General features: G+C 45.2%; 1 protein-coding gene across 2 annotated transcripts; it reads right to left on the minus strand.

Moving 5' to 3' along the window:
* Positions 1-274: 274 nt before the first annotated feature.
* Positions 275-21135, minus strand: LOC112230184 (retinol dehydrogenase 8). 2 transcript variants are annotated; one of them, XM_042317210.1, is made up of 6 exons: positions 20676-21123; positions 9702-9863; positions 5714-5893; positions 4948-5041; positions 2285-2468; positions 275-1089 (listed from the first exon to the last, which is right to left on the minus strand). In XM_042317210.1, exons 1-6 carry the CDS (start codon positions 20779-20781, stop codon positions 859-861), a joined length of 957 nt encoding a protein of 318 aa, XP_042173144.1. In that variant the 5' UTR covers positions 20782-21123; the 3' UTR covers positions 275-858. The 2 variants fall into 2 exon arrangements, with proteins under 2 accessions (XP_042173144.1, XP_042173145.1); XM_042317211.1 differs by lacking the exon at positions 5714-5893 and having other exon boundaries at positions 20676-21135.
* Positions 21136-25729: the final 4594 nt, after the last annotated feature.

Below are 25729 nucleotides of genomic sequence, written 5' to 3' on the forward strand. Positions count from 1 at the left end.
CAAACTGGTCAAAGAAAGCAACTTCTTCACTCAAACTGTTTGTAATTCATTTACGTGTCGATAGTTCCATCTTGTGGTTTAACGGAGCGACTACACATTGCATTCATCTCAACTTTACTGATGTCTCTTTCAGGTTGAATAATCATACAAATATATTACATCTTAACGACCAAAACAGCTATTCTGAATAAATACCCAAAACAATAATTAAAGAACATGACAACAGTAATGGAATATCATATTATTGTACCAATATAAATCAGGGACTTCTCAGGAAGGTAGAAAGAGCTTTTAATGTCAAAATAGAGCCGATCCATTCTATTCAAAATGACATATATTACACACAAGATAGACTATGTATGTATAGACACTATGTTAGACAGACAGAGAGGTTACATTTCACCTTGTGATGTACCTCTGTTTGTCTTAATGTAGCAGACAAAGGCAGGCAACTACACAGGACAAGATAGTGTCTATACATACATAGTCTATGTTAGACAGACAGAGATGTTACATTTCACCTTCTGTAGGTCCTGCTTATATCAAAACAAACAGTACAAAGTATGGCAGCTCACAGAGGGAGGAACACTTTAAAACTGCAGGGGGGGTTTTGAGTTTGTCTTTACAGTGTGTGTCTTGACTCTCCGTATGTGTTGGGTGAGATGTTTCTGGAGCGCAGACATCCACAGGTCAGGTACTGCATACTAGTGTGTGTGTGTGTCACTGTGTGCCTCCGTGTGCCTATGTGTGTGTGTCTCTGTGTGCCTGGCACCTGTCTCTGCATGCTCGTGTGTCTCTGTGTGTCTCTGCGCGCCCGTGTGTGTGTGTGTCTCTGCGTGTGTGTGTGTGTGTGTGTGTCTAGTTAGGGGAGATGGTCCTGGAGCGTAGACATCCACAGGTCAGGTACTGCATAGCCTTCATGCTGACGTGCATCAGGGGCCCCAGGTTGAACAACATATGGTAGAAGGCGTGCACCGACAGGCCGCCCGTCTCGTCTGCATACTTCAGTGCCACGATGGGCGTGTACAGCGGGTTGGTAAGGTTCCGGAACCGTGCAGAACTGCCCTGCTCAATCACCTTCTTAGTACACTACAGCAGAGTGAGAGAGACTAGTTAGTGCACTGCTGGGGGAGGAAGAGAAGGAGAGAGAGACTAGTTAGTGCACTGCTGGGGGAGGAAGAGAAGGAGAGAGAGACTAGTTAGTGCACTGCTGGGGGAGGAAGAGAAGGAGAGAGAGACTAGTTAGTGCACTGCTGGGGGAGGAAGAGAAGGAGAGAGAGACTAGTTAGTGCACTGCTGGGGGAGGAAGAGAAGGAGAGAGAGACTAGTTAGTGCACTGCTGGGGGAGGAAGAGAAGGAGAGAGAGACTAGTTAGTGCACTGCTGGGGGAGGAAGAGAAGGAGAGAGAGACTAGTTAGTGCACTGCTGGGGGAGGAAGAGAAGGAGAGAGAGACTAGTTAGTGCACTGCTGGGGGAGGAAGAGAAGGAGAGAGAGACTAGTTAGTGCACTGCTGGGGGAGGAAGAGAAGGAGAGAGAGACTAGTTAGTGCACTGCTGGGGGAGGAAGAGAAGGGGAGAGAGAGACTAGTTAGTGCACTGCTGGGGGAGGAAGAGAAGGAGAGAGAGAGAGAGACTAGTTAGTGCACTGCTGGGGGAGGAAGAGAAGGAGAGAGAGACTAGTTAGTGCACTGCTGGGGGAGGAAGAGAAGGGGAGAGAGAGACTAGTTAGTGCACTGCTGGGGGAGGAAGAGAAGGGGAGAGAGAGACTAGTTAGTGCACTGCTGGGGGAGGAAGAGAAGGAGAGAGAGACTAGTTAGTGCACTGCTGGGGGAGGAAGAGAAGGAGAGAGAGACTAGTTAGTGCACTGCTGGGGGAGGAAGAGAAGGGGAGAGAGAGACTAGTTAGTGCACTGCTGGGGGAGGAAGAGAAGGGGAGAGAGAGACTAGTTAGTGCACTGCTGGGGGAGGAAGAGAAGGAGAGAGAGACTAGTTAGTGCACTGCTGGGGGAGGAAGAGAAGGGGAGAGAGAGACTAGTTAGTGCACTGCTGGGGGAGGAAGAGAAGGGGAGAGAGAGACTAGTTAGTGCACTGCTGGGGGAGGAAAGGGAGAGAAAGACAGTGGAGAGAGAGAGAAAAAAAGAGATGGGGGTAGAGAGAGACAGAGAGTAGAGAGAGAGAGACAGAGTAGAGAGGGAGAGAGAGACAGAGGAAGAGAGAGGGGGGAGTAGGGAGAGACAGAGTAGAGAGAGAGTAGGCCAGACACACACTCAGGCAGGTGGACTAACCCTGGCGATGTCATCGGGGGTCTGTCCTAGCGTCTCAAAGATGTCGACGGAGGAGGGCAGGTAGACGTTTTTAAAGTAGTTGACGGTATCGGCATCAGCCCCAGGGAACTCTTTCTGACGGACGTCCTGAATCATCTTCGATTCAAACTCTGTATGGACCGGGCCTGGCTCTATCATAGACATACTAGGAGGAGGGAGGGGAGGGGAGGGGGAGAGGGGGAGAGGAGGGAGAGGAGGGAGAGGAAGGAGAGGAGAGGGGAGGGGAGAGAAAGAAAGGGAAGAGGGAGAGGATGAGGAGGGGGAAAGAGGGATGGGGGAGAGAAAAGAAAGAGGGGGAGAGGAGAGAGAAAAGAAAGAAAGAGGGGGAGAAGGAGAGGGAAAAGAAAGAGGGAGAAGGAGAGGGAAAAGAAAGAGGGGGAGAAGAGAGTGGGAGAAGGAGAGAGAAAATAAAGAAGGGGAGGGGAGAGAGAAAAGAAAGAAAGAGAGGGGAGAAGGAGAGAGAAAAGAAAGAGAGGGGAGAAGGAGAGATAAAAGAAAGAAAGAGGGGGAGAAGAGATAAAAGAAAGAAAAGAGGGGAGAAGGAGAGATAAAAGAAAGAGGGGGAGAAGGGGAGAGAAAAGAAAGAGAGGGGAGAAGGGAGAGAGAAAAGAAAGAAAGAGGGGAGAAGGGGAGAGAAAAGAAAGGAAGAGGGGAGAAGGAGAGAGAAAAGAAAGAAAAGGGGAGAAGGAGAGAGAGAAGAGGGGGAAAGAAAGAGGGGGAGAAGAGAGAGAAAGAGAGAAAGAAAGAGGGGGAGAAGGAGAGAGAAAAGAAAGAGAGGGGAGAAGGAGAGAGAAAGAAAAGAGAGGGGAGAAGGAGAGAGAAAAGAAAGAGAAGGGGGAGAAGGAGAGGGGAGAAAGAAAGAAAGAGGGGAGAAGGGAGAGAAAAGAAAGAAAGAGGGGAGAAGGAGAGAGAAAAGAAAGAAAGAGGGGAGAAGGAGAGAAAAGAAAAAAGAAAGAAAGAGGGGAGAAGGAGAGAGAAAAGAAAGAAAGAGGGGAGAAGGAGAGAGAAAAGAAAGAAAGAGGGGAGAAGAGAGAGAAAAGAAAAGAAAGAGGGGAGAAGGAGAGAGAAAAAAAGAAAGAGGGGAGAAGGAGAGAGAAAAGAAAGAAAGAGGGGAGAAGGAGAGAGAAAAGAAAGAAAGAGGGGAGAAGGAGAGAGAAAATAAAGAAAGAGGGGAGAAGGAGAGAGAAAAGAAAGAAAGAGGGGGAGAAGGAGAGGGAAAAGAAAGAAAGAGGGGAGAAGGAGAGGAAAAGAAAGAAAGGGGGAGAAGGAGGGGAAAAGAAAGAAAGAGGGGGAGAAGAAGAGAGAAAAGAAAGAAAGAGGGGGAGAAGGAGAGAGAAAATAAAGAAAGAGGGGAGAAGGAGAGAGAAAAGAAAGAAAGAGGGGGAGAAGGAGAGAGAAAAGAAAAGAAAGAGGGGGAGAAGGAGGGAGAAAAGAAAGAAAGAGGGGGAGAAGAAGGAGAAAAGAAAGAAAGAGGGGAGAAGGAGAGGAAAAGAAAGAAAGGGGGAGAAGGAGGAGAAAAGAAAGAAAGAAGGGGGAGAAGAAGAGAAAAAGGGGGAGAAGGAGGAGAAAAGAAAGAAAGAGGGGGAGAAGAGAGAGAAAAGAAAGAAAGAGGGGGAGAAGGAGAGAAAAGAAAGAAAGAGGGGGAGAAGGAGAGAGAAAAGAAAAGGGGGAGAAGGAGAGAGAAAAGAAAGAAAAGATGGGGAGAAGGAGAGAGAAAAGAAAGAAAGAGGGGGAGAAGGAGAGAGAAAAGAAAAGGGGGAGAAGGAGGGGGAGAAGGAGAGGAAAAGAAAAGAGAGGGGAGAAAAAGAGAGAAGAAGAAGAAAGAAAGGGGGAGAAGGAGAGAGAGAAAAGAAAGAGAGGGGAGAAGGAGAGAGAAAAGAAAGAGAGGGGAGAAGGAGAGAGAAAAGAAAGAAAGAGGGGAGAAGGAGAGAGAAAAGAAAGAGGGGGAGAAGGGAGAGAAAAGAAAGAAAGAGGGGAGAAGGAGAGAGAAAAAAAGAGAGGGGAGAAGGAGAGAGAAAAGAAAGAAAGAGGGGGAGAAGGGGAGAGAAAAGAAAAAAGAGGGGAGAAGGGAGAGAAAAGAAAGAAAGAGGGGAGAAGGAGAGAAGAAAAGAGGGGAGAAGGGGAGAGAAAAGAAAGAAAGGGGGAGAAGGAGAGAGAGAAGAAAGAGGGGGGGGAGAAGGAGAGAGAAAAGAAAGAAAGAGGGGGAGAAGGAGAGAGAAAAGAAAGAAAGAGGGGAGAAGGAGAGAGAAAAGAAAGAAAGAGGGGAGAAGGAGAGAGAGAAAGAAAGAGGGGGAGAAGGAGAGAGAAAAGAAAGAAAGAGGGGGAGAAGGAGAGAGAAAAGAAAGAAAGAGGGGAGAAGGAGGGAGAAAAGAAAGAGAGGGAGAGAAGGAGAGAGAAAAGAAAAAAAGAGGGGGAGAAGGAGAGAGAAAAGAAAGAGGGGGAGAAGGAGAGAGAAAAGAAAGAGGGGGAGAAGGGGAGAGAGAAGAAAGAGTGGGAGAAGGAGAGAAGAGAGAACATGTTTTTAATCGTATGTTTTAATTGGTCCGTCCCCGACAAAATATACACATTAAATTTAAAAAATAAAGACATTAATTTAGGAAAACATCTGTGTTAGAGAGACTCACGTGACGTTAAACTTGAGCAGCTGTACAGCCAGACACTCACAAAACCCTTCCATGGCAAACTTCGAGGCAGCATACACGTCATTAAACACGACACCTGAGATCAGAGAGCAGTATGTCATCAGGATCCCCACTACTACCACATCTTCTGACAAGCATTATGTAAAAAAAAAAAACATAAAGAAATGAGTTTCATCCAATTTTCAAATGAACAACAGACATAATATTCTATGAAACAGGCGATTTTACATTGAATTTCTTCACATGGCTTCACCATTACATAAAAGTCCACCATTATATCATATTCTCAACCGTTTATGATGTTGTACACGGAACCATTGTCATCCTTCACCATCAAAACATAGATGTAGACATCACCTTTTCTGTGTATTCATGTCTGGTTCAGCAGATAGGACAGGAAAACACACTGTCCGACTGTGGCAGAATATAAAATGGCCGCCACGGCTGCCAGGAGGCGTTTTTGCAATGCCTCCATATCTGAACATGTTCAGGGCCTCAAACTGTACAAGTGTACCGAGTTTCGTGCTTTTATTAAAAAGTGAACATATCACATTTGCCACATATCGCTTGGACCACTATGATGTGTATCTCCTCCTCTTTTTCACATCAGCCAATCAACCAATCAATCTATAAAGCATAGTTCCGTACCCTGTAGTCCCATGACACTGCTGACCACTATGATGTGTATCCCCTCCTCTTTTTCACATCAGCCAATCAACCAATCAATCTATAAAGCATAGTTCCGTACCCTGTAGTCCCATGACACTGCTGACCACTATGATGTGTCCTCCCTTCCTCTTCTTCATATCTGGCATCACCTCCTTGATCATCCGGATCACACCGAAGAAGTTGGTCTCAAACACACTCTTCATCTCAGCTATACTGATGCTTTCCACCGGTCCCACCAGACCTATACCTGCATTATTAACTAGAGAGAGAGAGGAGGAGGAGGGAGAGGAGAGGTGGGAGGGGCGGAGGAGGGAGAGGAGAGGTGGGAGGGAGAGAGGAGGATGGGAGACGGAGGGGGAGAGAGAGAGAGAGGTGGGAGGGAGTGGATGGGAGAAGGAGGGGGAGAGAGAGGTGGATGGGATGGGGGGGAGGGAGAGAGAGAGGTGGGAGGGAGTGGATGGGAGAAGGAGGGGGGAGAGAGAGGTGGGAGGGAGTGGATGGGAGGGGGAGGGGGAGAGAGGTGGGGGGAGTGGATGGGAGAAGGAGGGGGAGAGAGAGGTGGGAGGGAGTGGATGGGAGAAGGAGGGGGAGAGAGAGGTGGGAGGGAGGGGGAGAGAGAGGTGGGAGGGAGTGGATGGGAGGGGGAGAGAGAGGTGGGAGGGAGGAGAATGGGAAAAGGAGGGGGAGAGAGAGGTGAGAGGGAGGAGGAGGAAAGGAGAGGTGGGAGGAAAGGAGGAGGGAGAGGCGGAAGGAGGAGGAGGGAGAGGTGGGAGGGAGGAGGATGGGAGAAGGAGGGGGAGAGAGAGGTAGGAGGGAGTGGATGGGAGAAGGAGGGGGAGAGAGAGGTGGGAGGGAGTGGATGGGAGGGGGAGAGAGAGGTGGGAGGGAGGAGAATGGGAAAAGGAGGGGGAGAGAGAGGTGAGAGGGAGGAGGAGGAAAGGAGAGGTGGGAGGAAAGGAGGAGGGAGAGGCAGAAGGAGGAGGAGGGAGAGGTGGGAGGGAGGAGGATGGGAGAAGGAGGGGGAGAGAGAGGTGAGAGGGAGGAGGAGGGAAAGGAGAGGAAGGAAGGAAGGAAGGAGGGAGAGGAGGAAGGAGGAGGAGGGAGAGAGAGGTGGGAGGGAGTGGAAGAGAGAGATGAGAGGGAGAAGGAGGGGGGAGGAGAGAGAGAAAAGAGGTAGAGAGGGGGAGGGGGAGAAGAGAGAGGAAGGAATCGGGAAACAAGAAGGAAAGAGTGACACCCCTGTTCACATAGGTGATCAGAGCACTCTTGTCTCTTCAGTTGTGTTCCAATCGTCACCACCGGGTGGCAGTATAACCTAAGGCTTTATCCCAGTCTCTCACTACACTGAGTTATAACCAGGCTTTATCCCAGTCTCTCACTACACTGAGTTATAACCAGGCTTTATCCCAGTCTCTCACTACACTGAGTTATAACCAGGCTTTAGCCCAGTCTCTCACTACACTGAGTTATAACCAGGCTTTAGCCCAGTCTCTCACTACACTGAGTTATAACCTAAGGCTTTAGCCCAGTCTCTCACTACACTGAGTTATAACCAGGCTTTAGCCCAGTCTCTCACTACACTGAGTTATAACCTAAGGCTTTAGCCCAGTCTCTCACTACACTGAGTTATAACCAGGCTTTAGCCCAGTCTCTCACTACACTGAGTTATAACCAGGCTTTAGCCCAGTCTCTCACTACACTGAGTTATAACCAGGCTTTAGCCCAGTCTCTCACGACACTGAGTTATAACCAGCCTTTAGCCCAGTCTCTCACTACACTGAGTTATAACCAGGCTTTAGCCCAGTCTCTCACGACACTGAGTTATAACCAGGCTTTAGCCCAGTCTCTCACTACACTGAGTTATAACCAGGCTTTATCCCAGTCTCTCACTACACTGAGTTATAACCAGGCTTTAGCCCAGTCTCTGACCAGGGCCTGTATAGTACATATCAGCCATACTCAACTGGCGGACCGCGGTTCAGATCCGGGTCCAGAAAAGGGTAAATGTGGACTGCGGGTCCCTACTTTTTAGGAACTAATTTGGGCTTTCAACTTACTGCTGTTGAGAGTTGTACTAGTAGAATGCACCAGGCGGATGAATCACAATATCCCTTTGCCACCTAGGACCTTGGCCACCTAGGACATTTGCCACCTAGGACATTTGCCACCTAGGACCTTGGCCACCTAGGACCTTTGCCACCTAGGACATTTGCCACCTAGGACCTTTGCCACCTAGGACCTTGGCCACCTAGGACCTTTGCCACCTAGGACATTTGCCACCTAGGACCTTTGCCACCTAGGACCTTTGCCACCTAGGACCTTTGCCACCTAGGACCTTTGCCATCTAGGACCTTGGCCACCTAGGACCTTGGCCACCTAGGACCTTGGCCACCTAGGACCTTTGCCACCTAGGAAATGTGTGTGACCGGACCTTCTCAAATAGTAGTTGCAGTGGTGGATAAAGTACCCAGTTGTCATACTTGAGTAAAAGTAAAGATTCCTTAATAGAAAAGGACTCAGTAAAAGTGAAAGTCACCTAGTAAAACACTACTTGAGTAAAAGTCTAAAAGTATTTGGTTTTAAATACACTTAAGTATCAAAAGTAAATGTAGTTGCTAAAATATGCTTCCGTATCAAACGTTAAAGTATAAATCATTTTAAATTCCTCATATTAAGCAAACCAGATGGCAACATTTATTTTTTCTTTATGGATAGCCAGGGGCACACTCCAACACTCAAACATAACTTACAAACGACACGTGTGTTTAGTGAGTCTGTCAGATCAGAGGCAGTAGGGATGACCAGGCATGTTCTCTGTTTAGTGAGTCAGCCAGATCCGAGGCAGTAGGGATGACCAGGCATGTTCTCTTGATAACTGGGTGAATTGGACCATTTTCCTGTCCTGCTAAGCATTCAACATGTAACGAGTACTTTTGGGTGTCAGGGAAAATGTATGGAGTAAAAAGTACATCATTTTCTTTAGTAATGAAGTAAAAGTTGTGAAACATATGAATAGTAAAGTACAGATACCCCCCAAAAACTACTTAAGTAGTACTTTAAAGTATTTATACTTAAGTAGTACTTTAAAGTATTTATACTGAAGTAGTACTTTAAAGTATTTATAAGTACTTTACACCACTGAGTAGTTGAGTACCCCTGGTATACATCAAGCATCTAAGGAGCGATGATCTAGGATAAATGCTGCCTTCTAGAACACAATGAATAAGACCTGATCCTAGATCAGCACTCCTAGTCTGAGACGCTTCATACATATGGCCCCTGAACCGAGGTCAGTTTTACTGTGGCCTCTCCAGTCTCTCAATGAACTATGATCTGAACCGAGGTCAGTTTTACTGTGGCCTCTCCAGTCTCTCAGTTAACTATGATCTGAACCGAGGTCAGTTTTACTGTGGCCTCTCCAGTCTCTCAATTAACTATGATCTGAACTGAGGTCAGTTTTGCATGGTTTATCCCTAATGGTTAAAGTCAGGATGGAGGGAGATATGTGTTGTATAGTTGAGAACCTACAACAGTACATAGTATTTTAGACCTTGAATAGATGTGTGTAATAGTAGTATAGTTGAGAACCTACGACAGTACATAGTATTTTATACCTTGAATAGACCTGTGTAATAGTAGTATAGTTGAGAACCTACGACAGTACATAGTATTTTATACTAGGACACTGTCAAGATGGCACCTAGATGGCTCTGGTTTATACATTTTTGTTAATTTTCAAATCCTGTGGTCTGTTTTGTTTCGACAGAAGTGTTGCCTTGCATCATAAAAACAAAGGTTGATCCTTACTGAGTACTGTGTAATAGTAGTATTGTTGAGTACATAGAGAATAGGGTGCCATTTGGGACGCCTTCAGAGAAGTCCATAGATCACACAGGTTGTTCCTTACTGAGTACTGTGTAATAGTAGCTTGATCCTTCCTGAGGACTGTGTAATAGTAGCTTGTTCCTTACTGAGTACTGTGTAATAGTAGCTTGTTCCTTACTGAGTACTGTGTAATAGTAGCTTGTTCCTTACTGAGTACTGTGTAATAGTAGCTTGTTCCTTACTGAGTACGTCGACATGTCTGTCCTTGATTCCGTCGATACACTGTTTGACTGACTCGTCCGTACACACGTCCAACACAGCTAGAGAGAGGCTCTTCCCGTACGCATCACCTGCTGCCTCCACCAGCTTGTCTTTACGCTTCAGGTCTCGCATGGTGGCAATGACTGGAGAGAGAGAGGAGAGAGGAGAGATGGGGTGGGAGGGAGAGAGAGAGAGGAGAGGGGAGAGAGGGGGGGGAGGGAGAGAGAGAGAGGGGGAGAGAGGAGAGGGGGTGGGGAGAGGAGAGGGGAGAGAGAGAGGAGAGGGGGTGGGAGAGAGAGGGGGTGGGAGAGAGGAGAGGGGTGGGAGAGAGGAGAGGGGGTGGGAGAGAGGAGAGGGGGTGGGAGAGAGGAGAGGGGAGAGAGAGAGGAGAGGGGGTGGGAGAGAGGAGAGGAGATGGGAGAGGGGGTGAGAGAGAGAGAGGGGGGGTGGGAGAGAGAGAGGAGAGGGGAGAGGGAGAGAGAGGGGAGAGGGACAGATTGGGAGAGATTGGGAGGGAGAGATTGGGAGAGAGAGAGAGGGGGAGAGAGAGAGAGAAGGGTCAAACAGAGTTCACTGGATTAAACCTGATAATGAGTAAACAGAAATTACACTGTGTGTGTTTGAGCACGTAAGTGTGTGTAATACATTGGTGTTAGACAGAAGTTACAAACCCTGCATGTATGTGCATGTTCGAGTATGGAATGTTTATATTATTTGTGTGAGTGTGGGTGGGTGGGGTTTACTATTGTGTGTGTGTTTGTGTGGAATGTGTATGTTGAGAGGTGAGGAGAGGAGGAGAGGAAAGAGCGGAGGGAAACCACATTCTATAAGACATTATGATAATAATAATAATAATAATAATAATCATATTCCCAAAGGACTGAATTTACTATTGTTAATCTTTGTAGCTATTTCTCACCTCTCTCCTCTCCTTCCTTCCTCCTCCCCCTTCTCCTTCCTTCCCCCTCCTCCTCCCTCCCCTTTCCTTCCTTCTCCCCCTCCCCCCCTCCTTCCTTCCTCCTCCTCCCCTCCCCCTTTCCTTCCTTCCTCCCTCCCCTCCCCTTCTTTATGGAGACCTTCCCCCTCTCCTTCTTTATGGAGACCTTCTCCCTCTCCTTCTTTATGGAGACCCTCCCCTCTCCTTCTTTATGGAGACCCTCCCCCTCTCCTTCTTTATGGAGACCTTCCCCCTCTCCCTCTTTATGGAGACCTTCCCCCCCTCTCCTTCTTTATGGAGACCTTCCCCATCTCCCTCTTTATGGAGACCTTCCCCCTCTCCTTCTTTATGAAGACCTTCTCCCTCCCCCCTCCCCCTCTCCTTCTTTATGGAGACATTCCCCCTCTCCCCTCCCCTTCTTTATGGAGACCTTCCCCCTCTCCTTCTTTATGGAGACCTTCTCCCCCCTCTCCCCTCTCCTTCTTTATGGAGACCTTCCCCCTCTCCCCTCTCCTTCTTTATGGAGACCTTCCCCCTCCCTCTCCTTCTTTATGGAGACCTTCCCCCTCTCCCCTCTCCTTCTTTATGGAGACCTTCCCCTCTCCCCTCTCCTTCTTTATGGAGACCTTCCCCCTCTCCCCTCTCCTTCTTTATGGAGACCTTCCCCTCTCCCCTCCCCTTCTTTATGGAGACCTTCCCCCTCTCCCCTCTCCTTCTTTATGGAGACCTTCCCCCCTCCCCTCCCTCCTTCTTTATGGAGACCTTCCCCTTCCCTCCCCTCCCCTTCTTTATGGAGACCTTCCCCCTCCCCTCTCCTTCTTTATGGAGACCTTCCCCCTCTCCCCTCTCCTTCTTTATGGAGACCTTTCCCCCTCTCCTTCTTTATGGAGACCTTCCCCCTTTATGGAGACCTCCCCCTCCCCCTTCTTTATGGAGACCTTCCCCCTCTCCCTTCTTTATGGAGACCTTCCCCCCTCTCCTTCTTTATGGAGACCTTCTCCCTCTCCTTCTTTATGGAGACCTTCCCCCTCTCCTTCTTTATGGAGACCTTCCCCCTCTCCTTCTTTATGGAGACCTTCCCCCTCTCCTTCTTTATGGAGACCTTCCCCTCCCTCTCCTTCTTTATGGAGACCTTCCCCCTCCCTCTCCCCCTCCTTCTTTATGGAGACCTTCCCCCCTCCCCTCTCCTTCTTTATGGAGACCTTCCCCTCTGGAGACCCCCTCCTTCTTTATGGAGACCTTCCCCCTCTCCCCCCTCCTTCTTTATGGAGACCTTCCCCCCCTCCCTTCTTTATGGAGACCTTCCCCCCTCTCCTTCTTTAGGGAGACCTTCCCCCCCTCTCCTTCTTTAGGGAGACCTTCCCCCTCTCCTTCTTTAGGGAGACCTTCTCCCCTCCCCCCTCCTTCTTTATGGAGACCTTCCCCCCCTCTCCTTCTTTATGGAGACCTTCCCCCTCTCCTTCTTTAGGGAGACCTTCTCCCTCTCCCCCTCCTTCTTTATGGAGACCTTCTCCCTCTCCTTCTTTATGGAGACCTTCTCCCTCTCCTTCTTTAGGGAGACCTTCCCCCTCTCCTTCTTTATGGAGACCTTCCCCCTCTCCTTCTTTAATGGAGACCTTTTCCAGGTCGGTCTCTACTTGTAGCACATTATGCTGTTCATATGACAGTTGATTCAGGGAGAAGGTAATAGGCAGGTAGCCTTAAGGTTAGAGAGAAGGAAGGAGGATGAGTTGATGTCCAAGGACCCGTTTAGCTACATCAAATTATGACGATCCTTTTATTCATCATCTGTATACAAGGTCAAACCCACTTTATCCCAACCCCTCTGAAAGACACAAAAAGATGTTACATTTTAATTTGACCAGCTTCTCACAGCAGGGGAAAATAATCCTGCAGCAACAGGACATGTGAATTATTATGTGGATTATGATTAATAGACAGGTTTGTAGGGGTTGATACATTCAGAGATTTTACAGTGGAAATTACAAACTTTAGAAGCCCCCCCCAAAAATATCAAATTAAGAATTTTCTGCTGTGCAGGAAAATCCTCTGCGAAAACAGAGTGATCAAATTAAGATAGGACACCTGCATACAGGTTGGAGCAGGGGGCTGCCACACTGGGCGCCCGTGGAGCAGTTGTGGGGGTTTTAAGTGCCTTGCTCAAGGGCACAACGACAGGCAATGGCAACTAGGATTTGATTCCAGCAACTCCCGGGTCCCGTCAGACCCCGGGATTCGAACCGGCAGTACCTGCCGCCCCGTATAACTAAATCACTGTCAGTTAACTATCTGATGGACCGCTCAGTATCATCCCAGGGGCCGGCGCCAGTCCACGGACCACAGGTTGCGTACCGCTGGTCTACATCTAACTGTGTGTATCACATGGTTCTGAGTATCCTATAATATCCTGTACTACTATATACATAACAATTAACCCTGTACAGGTTAATATACCCCACATGGTTCTGAGTATCCTATACTACTCTATACATCTATATGTCCCTACCTTAGACCACATGGTTCTGAGTATCCTATACTATCCTATACTACTATACATCTATATGTCCCTACCTTAGACCACATGGTTCTGAGTATCCTATACTATCCTATACTACTATATACATCCCTACCTTAGACCACATGGTTCTGAGTAGGTTACATGGTTCTAGTATCCTGTACTATCCACATGGTTCTGAGTATCCTGTACTATCCTAGACCACATGGTTCTAGTATCCTATATACATACTACTATACATCTATATGTCCCTACCTTAGACCACATGGTTCTGAGTATCCTGTACTATCCTATACTACTATATACATCTATATGTCCCTACCTTAGACCACATGGTTCTGAGTATCCTGTACTATCCTATACTACTCTATACATCTATATGTCCCTACCTTAGACCACATGGTTCTGAGTATCCTATAATATCCTATACTACTATATACATCTATATGTCCCTACCTTAGACCACATGGTTCTGAGTATCCTATAATATCCTATACTACTATATACATCCCTACCTTAGACCACATGGTTCTGAGTATCCTATACTATCCTGTACTACTATATACATAACAATTAGCCCTATACAGGTTAATATATACCACATGGTTCTGAGTAACACCTGATTCCACTAATGAAAGGTTTAACAATGTGTTGATCAGCGGGATTCAACTGAATAGTGTTAAGGATTAAAAAAATAAACATGTTCGCCCCTCAGAACCAGGATTAAAAAACACTGTGTTATACTATTCTATAGATAGCAGCCAGACGGCCCTGAACTACCTGTACCTCACGTGTCTGCTGTCTGATTTAGCCCTGGCACTGTGGGCTGATCTTATTATGGGGCTAGCTTAGCGTTAGCACTCAACCGACAGCACCAAGAATACCCATCCCACGCCACCCTCTGGCTCACCCGCGGCCCAGGATGAGGCCTCTAAGTGGGGCAGTAAGCGGCCCAGCCAGGGCCCCTCCTGGAGGTTTAGGTATTATCCACCAGGCATTAGGACACTGAGAGCAGTGGTAATGCTACTACTCTTACTGATTGGTCTCAGTTAAGCAGGGATGAGACATAATAACCATGTGTAACTTACACACACACTCTTACATACACAGAGCCTTACATAGCCCAGACTGCAGACACACTCTTACGTACACAGAGCCTTACATAGCCCAGACTGCAGACAGACAATCATGTAACCATGCTATGTGTTATAACCTGCTATGTAAGTGATGTATGTTGTGTACCAGTGTTATAACCTGCTATGTAAGTGATGTATGTTGTGTACCAGTGTTATAACCTACTATGTAAGTGATGTATGTTGTGTACCAGTGTTATAACCTGCTATGTAAGTGATGTATGTTGTGTACCAGTGTTATAACCTGCTATGTAAGTGATGTATGTTGTGTACCAGTGTTATAACCTGCTATGTAAGTGATGTATGTAAGTGATGTATGTTGTAGAGGTCGACCGATTAATCAGAATGGCCGATTAATTAGGGTAGTTTTGGGCACCGATTTGGCCGATTATTTTTTACGATTTTTTTATTTATTATAATTTTTTTTACGCCTTTATTTAAATCAATACACAGAAGTATATATTTTTAAACCTGCATATTTAGCTAAAAGATATCCAGGTTAGCAGGCAATATTAACCAGGTGAAATTGTGTCACTTCTCTTGCGTTCATTGCACACAGAGTCAGGGTATATGCAACAGTTTGGGCTGCCTGGCTCGTTGCGAACTAATTTGCTAGAATTTTACGTAATTATGACATAACATTGAAGGTTGTGCAACGTAACAGGAATATTTAGACTGATGGATGCCACCCGTTAGATAAAATACAGAAGGGTTCCGTATTTCACTGAAAGAATCAGCGTTTTGTTTTCGAGATGATAGTTTCCTGATTCTACCATATTAATGACCTAAAGGCTCGTATTTCTGTGTGTTATTATGTTATAATTAAGTCTATGATTTGATAGAGCAGTCTGACTGAGCGATGGTAGGCACCAGCAGGCTCGTAAACATTCATTCAAACAGCAATTCCATGCGTTTTAACAGCAGCTCTTCACAATGCTTCAAGCACAGCGCTGTTTATGACTTCAAGCCAATCAACTCCCGAGATTAGGCTGGTGTAACCGATGTGAAATGGCTAGCTAGTTAGCGGGGTGCCCGTTAATAGCGTTTCAATCGTCACTCGCTCTGAGACTTGGAGTAGTTGTTCCCCGCGGCTTTTGTGGAGCGATGGGTAACGCTGCTTCGAGGGTGGCTGTTGTCGATGTGTTCTTGGTTCGAGCCCAGGTAGGGACGAGGAGAGGGACGGAAGCTATACTGTTACACTGGCAATACTAAAGTGCCTATAAGAACATCCAATAGTCAAAGGTATGTGAAATACAAATGGTATAGAGAGAAATAGTCCTATAATTCCTATAATAACTACAACCTAAAACTTCTTACCTTGGAATATTGAAGACTCATGTTAAAAGGAACCACTAGCTTTCATATGTTCTCATGTTCTGAGCAAGGAACTGAAACATTAGCTTTCTTACATGACACATATTGCACTTTTACTTTCTTCCCCAACACTTTGTTTTTGCATTATTTAAAGTTTCATTATTTATTTGAGGCTAAATTGATTTTATTGATATATTATATTAAGTTCAAATAAGTGTTCATTCAGTATTGTTGTAATTGTCATTATTACAAATAAAATATAAAAATTGGCCGATTAATTGGCATCGGCTTTTTTTGGTCCTCCAATAATCGGTATCGGCGTTGAAAAATCATAGTCGGTCGACCTCTAGTATGTTGTGTACCTGTGTTATAACCTGCTATGTAGTTGATGTGCATTGCATACCAGTGTTATAACCTGCTATGTAAGTGATGTGCATTGCATACCAGTGTTATAACCTGCTATGTAAGTGATGTATGTTGTTTACCAGTGTTATAACCTGCTATGTAGTTGATGTATGTTGTGTACCAGTGTTATAACCTGCTATGTAAGTGATGTATGTTGTGTACCAGTGTTATAACCTGCTATGTAAGTGATGTGTGTTGTGTACCAGTGTTATAACCTGCTATGTAGTTGAAAGTTGTGTACCAGTGTATGTTGTGTATGTGTGTTGTGTACCAGTGTTATAACCTGCTATGTAGTTGATGTGCATTGAATACCAGTGTTATAACCTGCTATGTAAGTGATGTATGTTGTTTACCAGTGTTATAACCTGCTATGTAAGAGATGTATGTTGTTTACCAGTGTTATAACCTGCTATGTAAGTGATGTATGTTGTTTACCAGTGTTATAACCTGCTATGTAAGTGATGTATGTTGTTTACCAGTGTTATAACCTGCTATGTACCAGTTATTGATGTGATGTTGTTTACCAGTGTTATAACCTGCTATGTAGTTGATGTATGTTGTTTACCAGTTGTTGTTTACCAGTGTTATAACCTTATGTAGTTGATGTATGTTGTTTACCAGTGTTATAACCTGCTATGTAGTTGATGTATGTTGTTTACCAGTGTTATAACCTGCTATGTAAGTGATGTATGTTGTGTACCAGTGTTATAACCTGCTATGTAGTTGATGTGTGTTGTTTACCAGTGTTATAACCTGCTATGTAGTTGATGTGTGTTGTTTACCAGTGTTATAACCTGCTATGTAGTTGATGTGTGTTGTTTACCAGTGTTATAACCTGCTATGTAGTTGATGTGTGTTGTTTACCAGTGTTATAACCTGCTATGTAGTTGATGTGTGTTGTTTACCAGTGTTATAACCTGCTATGTAGTTGATGTGTGTTGTTTACCAGTGTTATAACCTGCTATGTAGTTGATGTGTGTTGTTTACCAGTGTTATAACCTGCTATGTAGTTGATGTGTTGTTTTGTTTACCAGTGTTATAACCTGCTATGTAGTTGATGTGTGTTGTTTACCAGTGTTATAACCTGCTATGTAGTTGATGTGTGTTGTTTACCAGTGTTATAACCTGCTATGTAGTTGATGTGTGTTGTTTACCAGTGTTATAACCTGCTATGTAGTTGATGTGTGTTGTTTACCAGTGTTATAACCTGCTATGTAGTTGATGTGTGTTGTTTACCAGTGTTATAACCTGCTATGTAGTTGATGTGTATGTGAGTCTTTAGTAGGGGTTGGAGTAAAGCAGAACGTTTCCACGCACAGACACTTCCAGAAGGTTAAGAGTGTGCAAAGCTGTCATCAAGGCAACGGGTGGCTAATTAGAAGAATCTCAAACAGAAAATATATTTTGATTTGTTTAACACTTTTTTGGTTACTACATGATTCCATATGTGTTATTTCATAGTTTTGATGTCTTATCTATTATTCTACAATGTAGAACATAGTAAAATAAAGAAAAACCCTGGAATGAGTAGGTGTGTCCAAACTGTTGACTGGTACTGTACATACACGGACAATCATGTAACCCTGCTGTGTAAGTGTTGGAACCTGCTGTGTAAGTGTTGGAACCTGCTGTGTAAGTGCTGGAACCTGCTGTGTAAGTGTTGGAACCTGCTGTGTAAGTATTGGAACCTGCTGTGTAAGTGTCAGCCTGCTGTGTAAGTGCTGAAACCTGCTGTGTAAGTGTCAGCCTGCTGTGTAAGTGCTGAAACCTGCTGTGTAAGTGTTAACCTGCTGTGTAAGTGTTAACCTGCTGTGTAAGTGCTGAAGCCTGCTGTGTAAGTGTTAACCTGCTGTGTAGGTGCTGAAGCCTGCTGTGTAAGTGTTAACCTGCTGTGTAAGTGCTGAAACCTGCTGTGTAAGTGCTGAAACCTGCTGTGTAACTGTTGGAACCTGCCGTGTAAGTGTTGGAACCTGCTGTGTAACTGTTGGAACCTGCTGTGTAAGTGTTAACCTGCTGTATAAGTGTTAACCTGCTGTGTAAGTGCTGAAACCTGCTGTGTAACTGTTGGAACCTGCCGTGTAAGTGTTGGAACCTGCTGTGTAACTGTTGGAACCTGCTGTGTAAGTGTTAACCTGCTGTATAAGTGTTAACCTGCTGTGTAAGTGTTAACCTGCTGTATAAGTGTTAACCTGCTGTGTAAGTATTGGAACCTGCTGTGTAAGTGTTGGAACCTGCTGTGTAAGTGCTGAAGCCTGCTGTGTAAGTGTTAACCTGCTGTGTAAGTGCTGAAACCTGCTGTGTAAGTGTTAACCTGCTGTGTAAGTGTTGGAACCTGCTGTGTAAGTGTTGGAACCTGCTGTGTAAGTGCTGAAACCTGCTGTGTAAGTGTTGGAACCTGCTGTGTAAGTGTTAACCTGCTGTGTAAGTGTTGGAACCTGCTGTGTAAGTGTTGGAACCTGCTGTGTAAGTGCTGTGTTGGAACCTGCTGTGTAAGTGTTGGAACCTGCTGTGTAAGTGTTGGAACCTGCTGTGTAAGTGTTGGAACCTGCTGTGTAAGTGTTGGAACCTGCTGTGTAAGTGTTGAACCTGCTGTGTAAGTGTTGGAACCTGCTGTGTAAGTGTTGGAACCTGCTGTGTAAGTGTTGGAACCTGCTGTGTAAGTGTTGGAACCTGCTGTGTAAGTGTTGGAACCTGCTGTGTAAGTGTTGGAACCTGCTGTGTAAGTGTTGACCTGCTGTGTAAGTGTCACATGGCACCCTATTCCCTACATAGTGCACCCTATTCCCTACATAGTGCACCCTATTCCCTACATTGTCCACCCTATTCCCTACATTGTCCACCCTATTCCCTACATAGTGCACCCTATTCCCTACATAGTGCACCCTATTCCCTACATAGTGCACCCTATTCCCTACATAGTGCACCCTATTCCCTACATAGTGCACCCTATTCCCTACATAGTGCACCCTATTCCCTACATAGTGCACCCTATTCCCTACATAGTCCACCCTATTCCCTACATAGTGCACCCTATTCCCTACATAGTGCACCCTATTCCCTACATAGTGCACCCTATTCCCTACATAGTGCACCCTATTCCCTACATAGTGCACCCTATTCCCTACATAGTGCACCCTATTCCCTACATAGTGCACCCTATTCCCTACATAGTGTACCCTATTCCCTACATAGTGCACCCTATTCCCTACATTGTCCACCCTATTCCCTACATTGTCCACCCTATTCCCTACATAGTGCACCCTATTCCCTACATAGTCCACCCTATTCCCTACATAGTGCACCCTATTCCCTACATAGTCCACATAGTCCACCCTATTCCCTACATAGTGCACCCTATTCCCTACATAGTGTACCCTATTCCCTACATTGTCTACCCTATTCTCTACATAGTGCACCCTATTCCCTACATAGTCCACCCTATTCCCTACATAGTGCACCCTATTCCCTACATAGTCCACCCACCCTATTCCCTACATAGTCCACCCACCCTATTCCCTACATAGTGCACCCTATTCCCTACATAGTGTACCCTATTCCCTACATAGTGTACTACTTTTAACCATAAATCATGTTTTTTATAGAGATAAATCATAGACTACAGGTTTTTATAACCCAATATATCGGACTATTTGGACTTAATAACCTACCAACAGCATCGTCACCATTAGGCTGCTGTACACCAGACACACACACACACACACTTTTCTGTGTTACAGCCTGAACTCAAAATGGGTTCAATCTTTTTTTTTCTCGCTCACCCATTTACACACAATACGCCATAGTCACAAAGTGAAAACATGTTTTGAGAAAAATGTTGCATATTTATCGAAAATGAAATACAGAAACATCTCATTGACATAATTATTCTCACCCCTGATCAACACTTTGTCGAAGCATCTTTGTCAGCGATTACAGCTGTGAGTGTTTCTGGGTACATCTCTAAGAGCTTTCCATGCCTGGATTGTACAATATTTGCACATTATTATTTTCTAAATTCTTCAAGGGCTGTCAAAATGGTTTATGATCATTGCTAGGCAACCATTTTCAGGTTTTGCCATAGGTTTAAGTGGAAACTGTGATTCAGCCACTCAGCATCATTCCCTGTCTTCTTGGGAAACAAATCCAGTGTAGATTTGGCCTTGGCTATCGGTTATTGATCTGCTGAAAGGTGAATTAATTTGTATCGGTTATTGCCCTGCTGAAGGGTGAATTCATTTGTGGTTGAATCTGTGTCTGAAATTCACTGCTTGACTGAGGCACTTTACAGGTAATGAGGTATTTATTTAAAAAAAAATCATGTTAAACACTATTATTGCACACAGAGTGAGTCCATGCAACTTATTATGTGACTTGTTAAGTACATGTTTACTCCTGAACTTATTTAGGGTTGATGTAACAAAGGGGCTGAACACTTATTGACCCAAAACACTTCATCTTTTTACTTTTTTGTATTAATTTGTAACAATTTAAAAATACATAATTCCACTTTGACACTATGGGATATTGTGTGTAGGCCAGTGACCAAACATCTAAACGGTATACATTTTAAATGCAGGCTGTAACACAAAATGTGGAACAAGTCAAAGGGTGTGTGAATACTTCCTGAAGGCCCTGGAGGTTACTCTCTTACCGTGATAGCGCTGTTTCTCGTCCTTAGCGAGCATCACCGCCATCCTCAGCCCGATCCCGGAGGAGCAACCGGTGATTAGCACCACTTTTTGTCCTGGGTTCGCCATGGCTCTCCTAACGTTTTCCCCTTAACGGTTCAAACAACTAACGTCGCTTCTCTTCTCTCTCCAGTTGGCACATCGGGAATGAGCAAGCAGAAGCGCGAGTAAGATGACAGGGGCTTTGCGTTGAGAGCCCCTGTAAGCGGATAACACGCACACAAACACAACACCGCGCTCCAGAGTCACATGGACAGCACAGACCTGCGCGAAGATTATCTAATGCGTAGGCTTCACTGTCGGTTGGTCACCTGGTGTGGCCTCACCGCCTCATCTGTTGAACTCGGTAGAACAGTAATGACTAGGCCAGGGACCGGGACCTCCCCCGGGAACTCCCCTCCCGTCTGTTGTTTACGGTTGCGAGTTAGACTAGTAGAATACACAATGTACAATTTCAGATTCGGTTGCACATTAGCAGTTTTTCTCGTTATTTCAATCACTGACAGTCACTCAGTTAGCCCATGTCAGGGAGCATGTTTTAGCTTGGTAAATGAGTCTAGTAGCCAGCTATTTAAACTTGTAGTAATCACGGCCAAATTACCACCTGGGGGCTCCCCCATTGATTTTGTTAGTCAACTTTCACTCAGATATTACAGTAACAACTGTAAACATCTCTCTGTCTATCCTATGGTAACATGTTTAGAATTTCAGAAAACTTGCTTTAAACTCACAGCATTTTCTCTACACCCCATTGCAAAATGTGTAGAATTACAACATTATAATTTGGGGGACGGGTGGGGGGTAATGGCAGGCCCTCATGATGAGTTCAGATTATTTGAGGCCAGCGCCATCAAAGTTGCCCATGTCTGGACTAGGCTACGTATCATTGGTAAGGGATGCATTCCCCACACTCTCGTCCTCACAAGAACGTACTCAAGAGAATGTGATCGGAGAATGCACACGTACTGTAGCATGAGAGTGTGAAGTACGGTAGTATGCATATTGAGAATCACCCTGAGTTTACAGAACAATATGCTGCCTACACTATGAAACACCCTGAGTTTAACAGAACAGTATGCTGCCTACACTATGAAACACCCTGAGTTTACAGAACAGTATGCTGCCTACACTATGAAACACCCTGAGTTTACAGAACAGTATGCTGCCTACACTATGAAACACCCTGAGTTTAACAGAACAGTATGCTGCCTACACTATGAAACACCCTGAGTTTAACAGAACAGTATGCTGCCTACACTATGAAACACCCTGAACACCCTGAGTTTAACAGAACAGTATGCTGCCTACACTATGAAACACCCTGAGTTTACAGAACAGTATGCTGCCTACACTATGAAACACCCTGAGTTTAACAGAACAGTATGCTGCCTACACTATGAAACACCCTGAGTTTACAGAACAGTATGCTGCCTACACTATGAAACACCCTGAGTTTAACAGAACAGTATGCTGCCTACACTATGAAACACCCTGAGTTTAACAGAACAGTATGCTGCCTACACTATGAAACACCCTGAGTTTAACAGAACAGTATGCTGCCTACACTATGAAACACCCTGAGTTTACAGAACAGTATGCTGCCTACACTATGAAACACCCTGAGTTTGAAACACAGAACAGTATGCTGCCTACACTATGAAACACCCTGAGTTTAACAGAACAGTATGCTGCCTACACTATGAAACACCCTGAGTTTAACAGAACAGTATGCTGCCTACACTATGAAACACCCTGAGTTTAACAGAACAGTATGCTGCCTACACTATGAAACACCCTGAGTTTAACAGAACAGTATGCTGCCTACACTATGAAACACCCTGAGTTTAACAGAACAGTATGCTGCACTGAAACACCCTGAGTTTAACAGAACAGTATGAACACTATGAAACACCCTGAGTTTACAGAACAGTATGCTGCCTACACTATGAAACACCCTGAGTTTAACAGAACAGTATGCTGCCTACACTATGAAACACCCTGAGTTTAACAGAACAGTATGCTGCCTACACTATGAAACATGGAAAATTTTAGGAGACACTGATTGCGAATACAATTAATCATATTTGTTTTTATCGTTAAAGCAAAGTAGTTTTACGTTTTTTAATGACAACTTTTTAAAATGAGTAATATTGCTGATAACATAAACTTACCTAAATAAAATAAACCATTATCTTTGAACAAATTGTGCTCATCACTGCCTGGTTAGAATACCTATCAGATTACTCAGACAGGGGCGCAACTTTCGCTGTGGACAGGGGGGGCGACATTGTATTTTTGTCCTCCCCAGTTTTATAATTGGAATGTGATACTGCCTCCGAGCAGTCGGGCAGGCTGTTTGGAGTGTTTTTCCGACTGGATAAATAATAATAATAATAATTATGTCCCCCCCCACTTATAAAACCAAAGTTGCGCCCCTGGGTTACTGTTTAATGATGTCATATATTAATATGTTGGCCTAGGTTGAACATTTAGGCATTGCTTTTCTGGCTGTTTTTTTTTTTTACCTGAATGTATCTTGTGTTTTTAATTAATTTTAACCTGGTACTTTTTCAGACCACTTTTATTAATCACTTTCAGATCTTTATATTAGACGAAAACTGCTCAGACACCTCTTACAGTATCTCCAGTTGATCCTTGTAGTGAAGCTGAGGTGAAAGGACTGATGTTTGGCGCCACCTTGTGGCCTAGGTATCTCATTACAGAGGAAAACAGAAAGTCAAAGTAAGACACTCAATAATGACTAGATGGTCTTGTCTCTTGTCCTAACAATGGGAGTTGTTGTCCCAAAGGCGGGAAGGCTGGCGATCTGCTTATCATGGATAGATTTTGACGAGAGTAAACCCTCTCGCTTTGCCTCTTCCTCTCTGTTTATGTCTAGAAAGATGTCAGAATTACAGATATGACGTCATCATTTTAGAACTAGGCCCACGGGACCACAGTTTTCAAAACAACCAATCAACACAATCAACTTTATCCCATTTTTTTTATATTGCCAGCGTCTTGAGATCATGTAGGCCTAAACTGTGTTCATGCAGATAGTAGCTTATAACAAGATACGACAAATTTAGCAAACGAGACATAAGTGCATGGAGGCGGCCATCTTGCATGTCCACCATTGATTTGGATTGATTGAAATGTAGTTTATTTTTTATACATATTTCATTGACAAGACGAACACGCACGCATGCATGCACACACACACACACACACACACACACACACACACACACACACACACACACACACACACACACACACACACACACACACACACACACACACACACATTGAAAACGTCCTACCTGAGGGAGGAGGGCAGGGCACCTTGGAACTATATCTACAGCAGGGAAAGGGGTAAAGTGTGTGTCACCTGGATACCTGCTGGGTCCTGGATACCTGCTGGGTCCTGGATACCTGCTGGGTCCTGGATACCTGCTGGGTCCTTCCTGGATACCTGCTGGGTCCTTCCTGGATACCTGCTGGGTCCTTCCTGGATACCTGCTGGGTCCTTCCTGGATACCTGCTGGGTCCTGGATACCTGCTGGGTCCTGGATACCTGCTGGGTCCTGGATACCTGCTGGGTCCTGGATACCTGCAGGGTCCTTCCTGGATACCAGCTGGGTCCTGGATAACTGCTGGGTCCTTCCTGGATACCTGCTGGGTCCTGGATACCTGCTGGGTCCTCACATCTCAACATGTGTCCAAAATGGTACCCTATTCCGTGTGTAGTGCCCTAATTTAGACCAGGACCCAATGCACCCTATAATATAGTGTAGTGCTCTACTTTAGACCAGGACCCAATGCACCCTATAATATAGTGTAGTGCCCTACTTTAGACCAGGACCCAATGCACCCTATAATATAGTGTAGTGCCCTACTTTAGGCCAGGACCCTATGAGGGATAGGGCGCCATTTGGGACAGAAGCCTGTGGGTGTTAAAGTGTGAGTGAGAGGGAAAGAAGGAGGGAGAGAAATATCTAGACAGACAGACAGACAGACAGACAGACAGACAGACAGACAGACAGACAGACAGACAGACAGACAGACAGACAGACAGACAGACAGACAGACAGACAGACAGACAGACAGACAGACAGACAGACAGACAGACAGACAGACAGACAGACAGACAGACAGACATCTGCAGAGGAGGAAAAGAAAGAGAGAGTATAACATTCGATTATATGATCTCCAAAAAATAATCAGTGTACATTTACTAAAGCATTGAGAAACAATCAAAACCAACTCACAGGTCTCCATGTCAGCTTTAGCCAGTTTACCAGCCTGGAAGTGAATCCTGAGTTAAGAACAGATGTGCCACATTAGAGAGGTTATCTTGTTCCCATATAAGGGAACCCAAGTCTCCTGTAATCCACATGACTATAGAAGCACACAGAGTTAAAGCCCTAGGCGTTAGAAGACTCAGTTCACTGAGTTTAAGCCAAGGCATTGACTAGCTCAAATCTTTAGGTATCTAACGTGTGGTTATTCATACTATTCACTAGCTCCGTTACTAGAGGAAGGAGAAAGACGGCCGAGGTGGAGGAGAGGAGGAAAACTAGAGGAGAGAGAGAGGGGGAGATGAAAAGTAGGAGAGAGAGAGGGATGAAAGGTAGGAGAGAGAGAGGGAGGAGGACAACTAGAGGAGAGAGAGAGGGATGAAAGGTAGGGGAGAGAGAGGGAGGACAACTAGAGGAGAGAGAGAGGGATGAAAGGTAGGAGAGAGAGAGAGAGATGGAGATGAAAGGTAGGAGAGAGAGAGAGGAAGGACAACTAGAGGAGAGAGAGAGGGGTGAAAGGTAGGAGAGAGAAAGAGAGATATAAAATGTAGGAGAGAGAGAGGGAGATGAAAGGTAAGAAAGAGAGAGAGAGAGAGAGAGATGAAAGGTAGGAGAGAGAGAGAGAGGCAGGACACCTATAGGAGAGAGAGGAATGAAAGGTAGGAGAGAGAGATGAAAGGCAGGAGAGAGAGAGAGTCAGGAGGAATACTTTTTCT

The sequence above is a fragment of the Oncorhynchus tshawytscha genome, unplaced genomic scaffold (assembly GCF_018296145.1).
Source record: "Oncorhynchus tshawytscha isolate Ot180627B unplaced genomic scaffold, Otsh_v2.0 Un_contig_1368_pilon_pilon, whole genome shotgun sequence".
NCBI classification, from domain to species: Eukaryota; Metazoa; Chordata; class Actinopteri; order Salmoniformes; family Salmonidae; genus Oncorhynchus; species Oncorhynchus tshawytscha.

Coding starts and splice junctions, on each gene's coding strand:
- LOC112230184 (XM_042317210.1), bottom strand. CDS start 20,781: ATGGCGAACCCAGGACAAAAAGTGGTGCTAATCACCGGTTGCTCCTCC. Junction 5,042..5,713: donor CAGTGTCATGGGACTACAGG/GTACGGAACTAT, acceptor CTCTGATCTCAG/GTGTCGTGTTTAATGACGTG. Junction 2,469..4,947: donor CTGCTCAAGTTTAACGTCAC/GTGAGTCTCTCT, acceptor CCCTCCTCCTAG/TATGTCTATGATAGAGCCAG.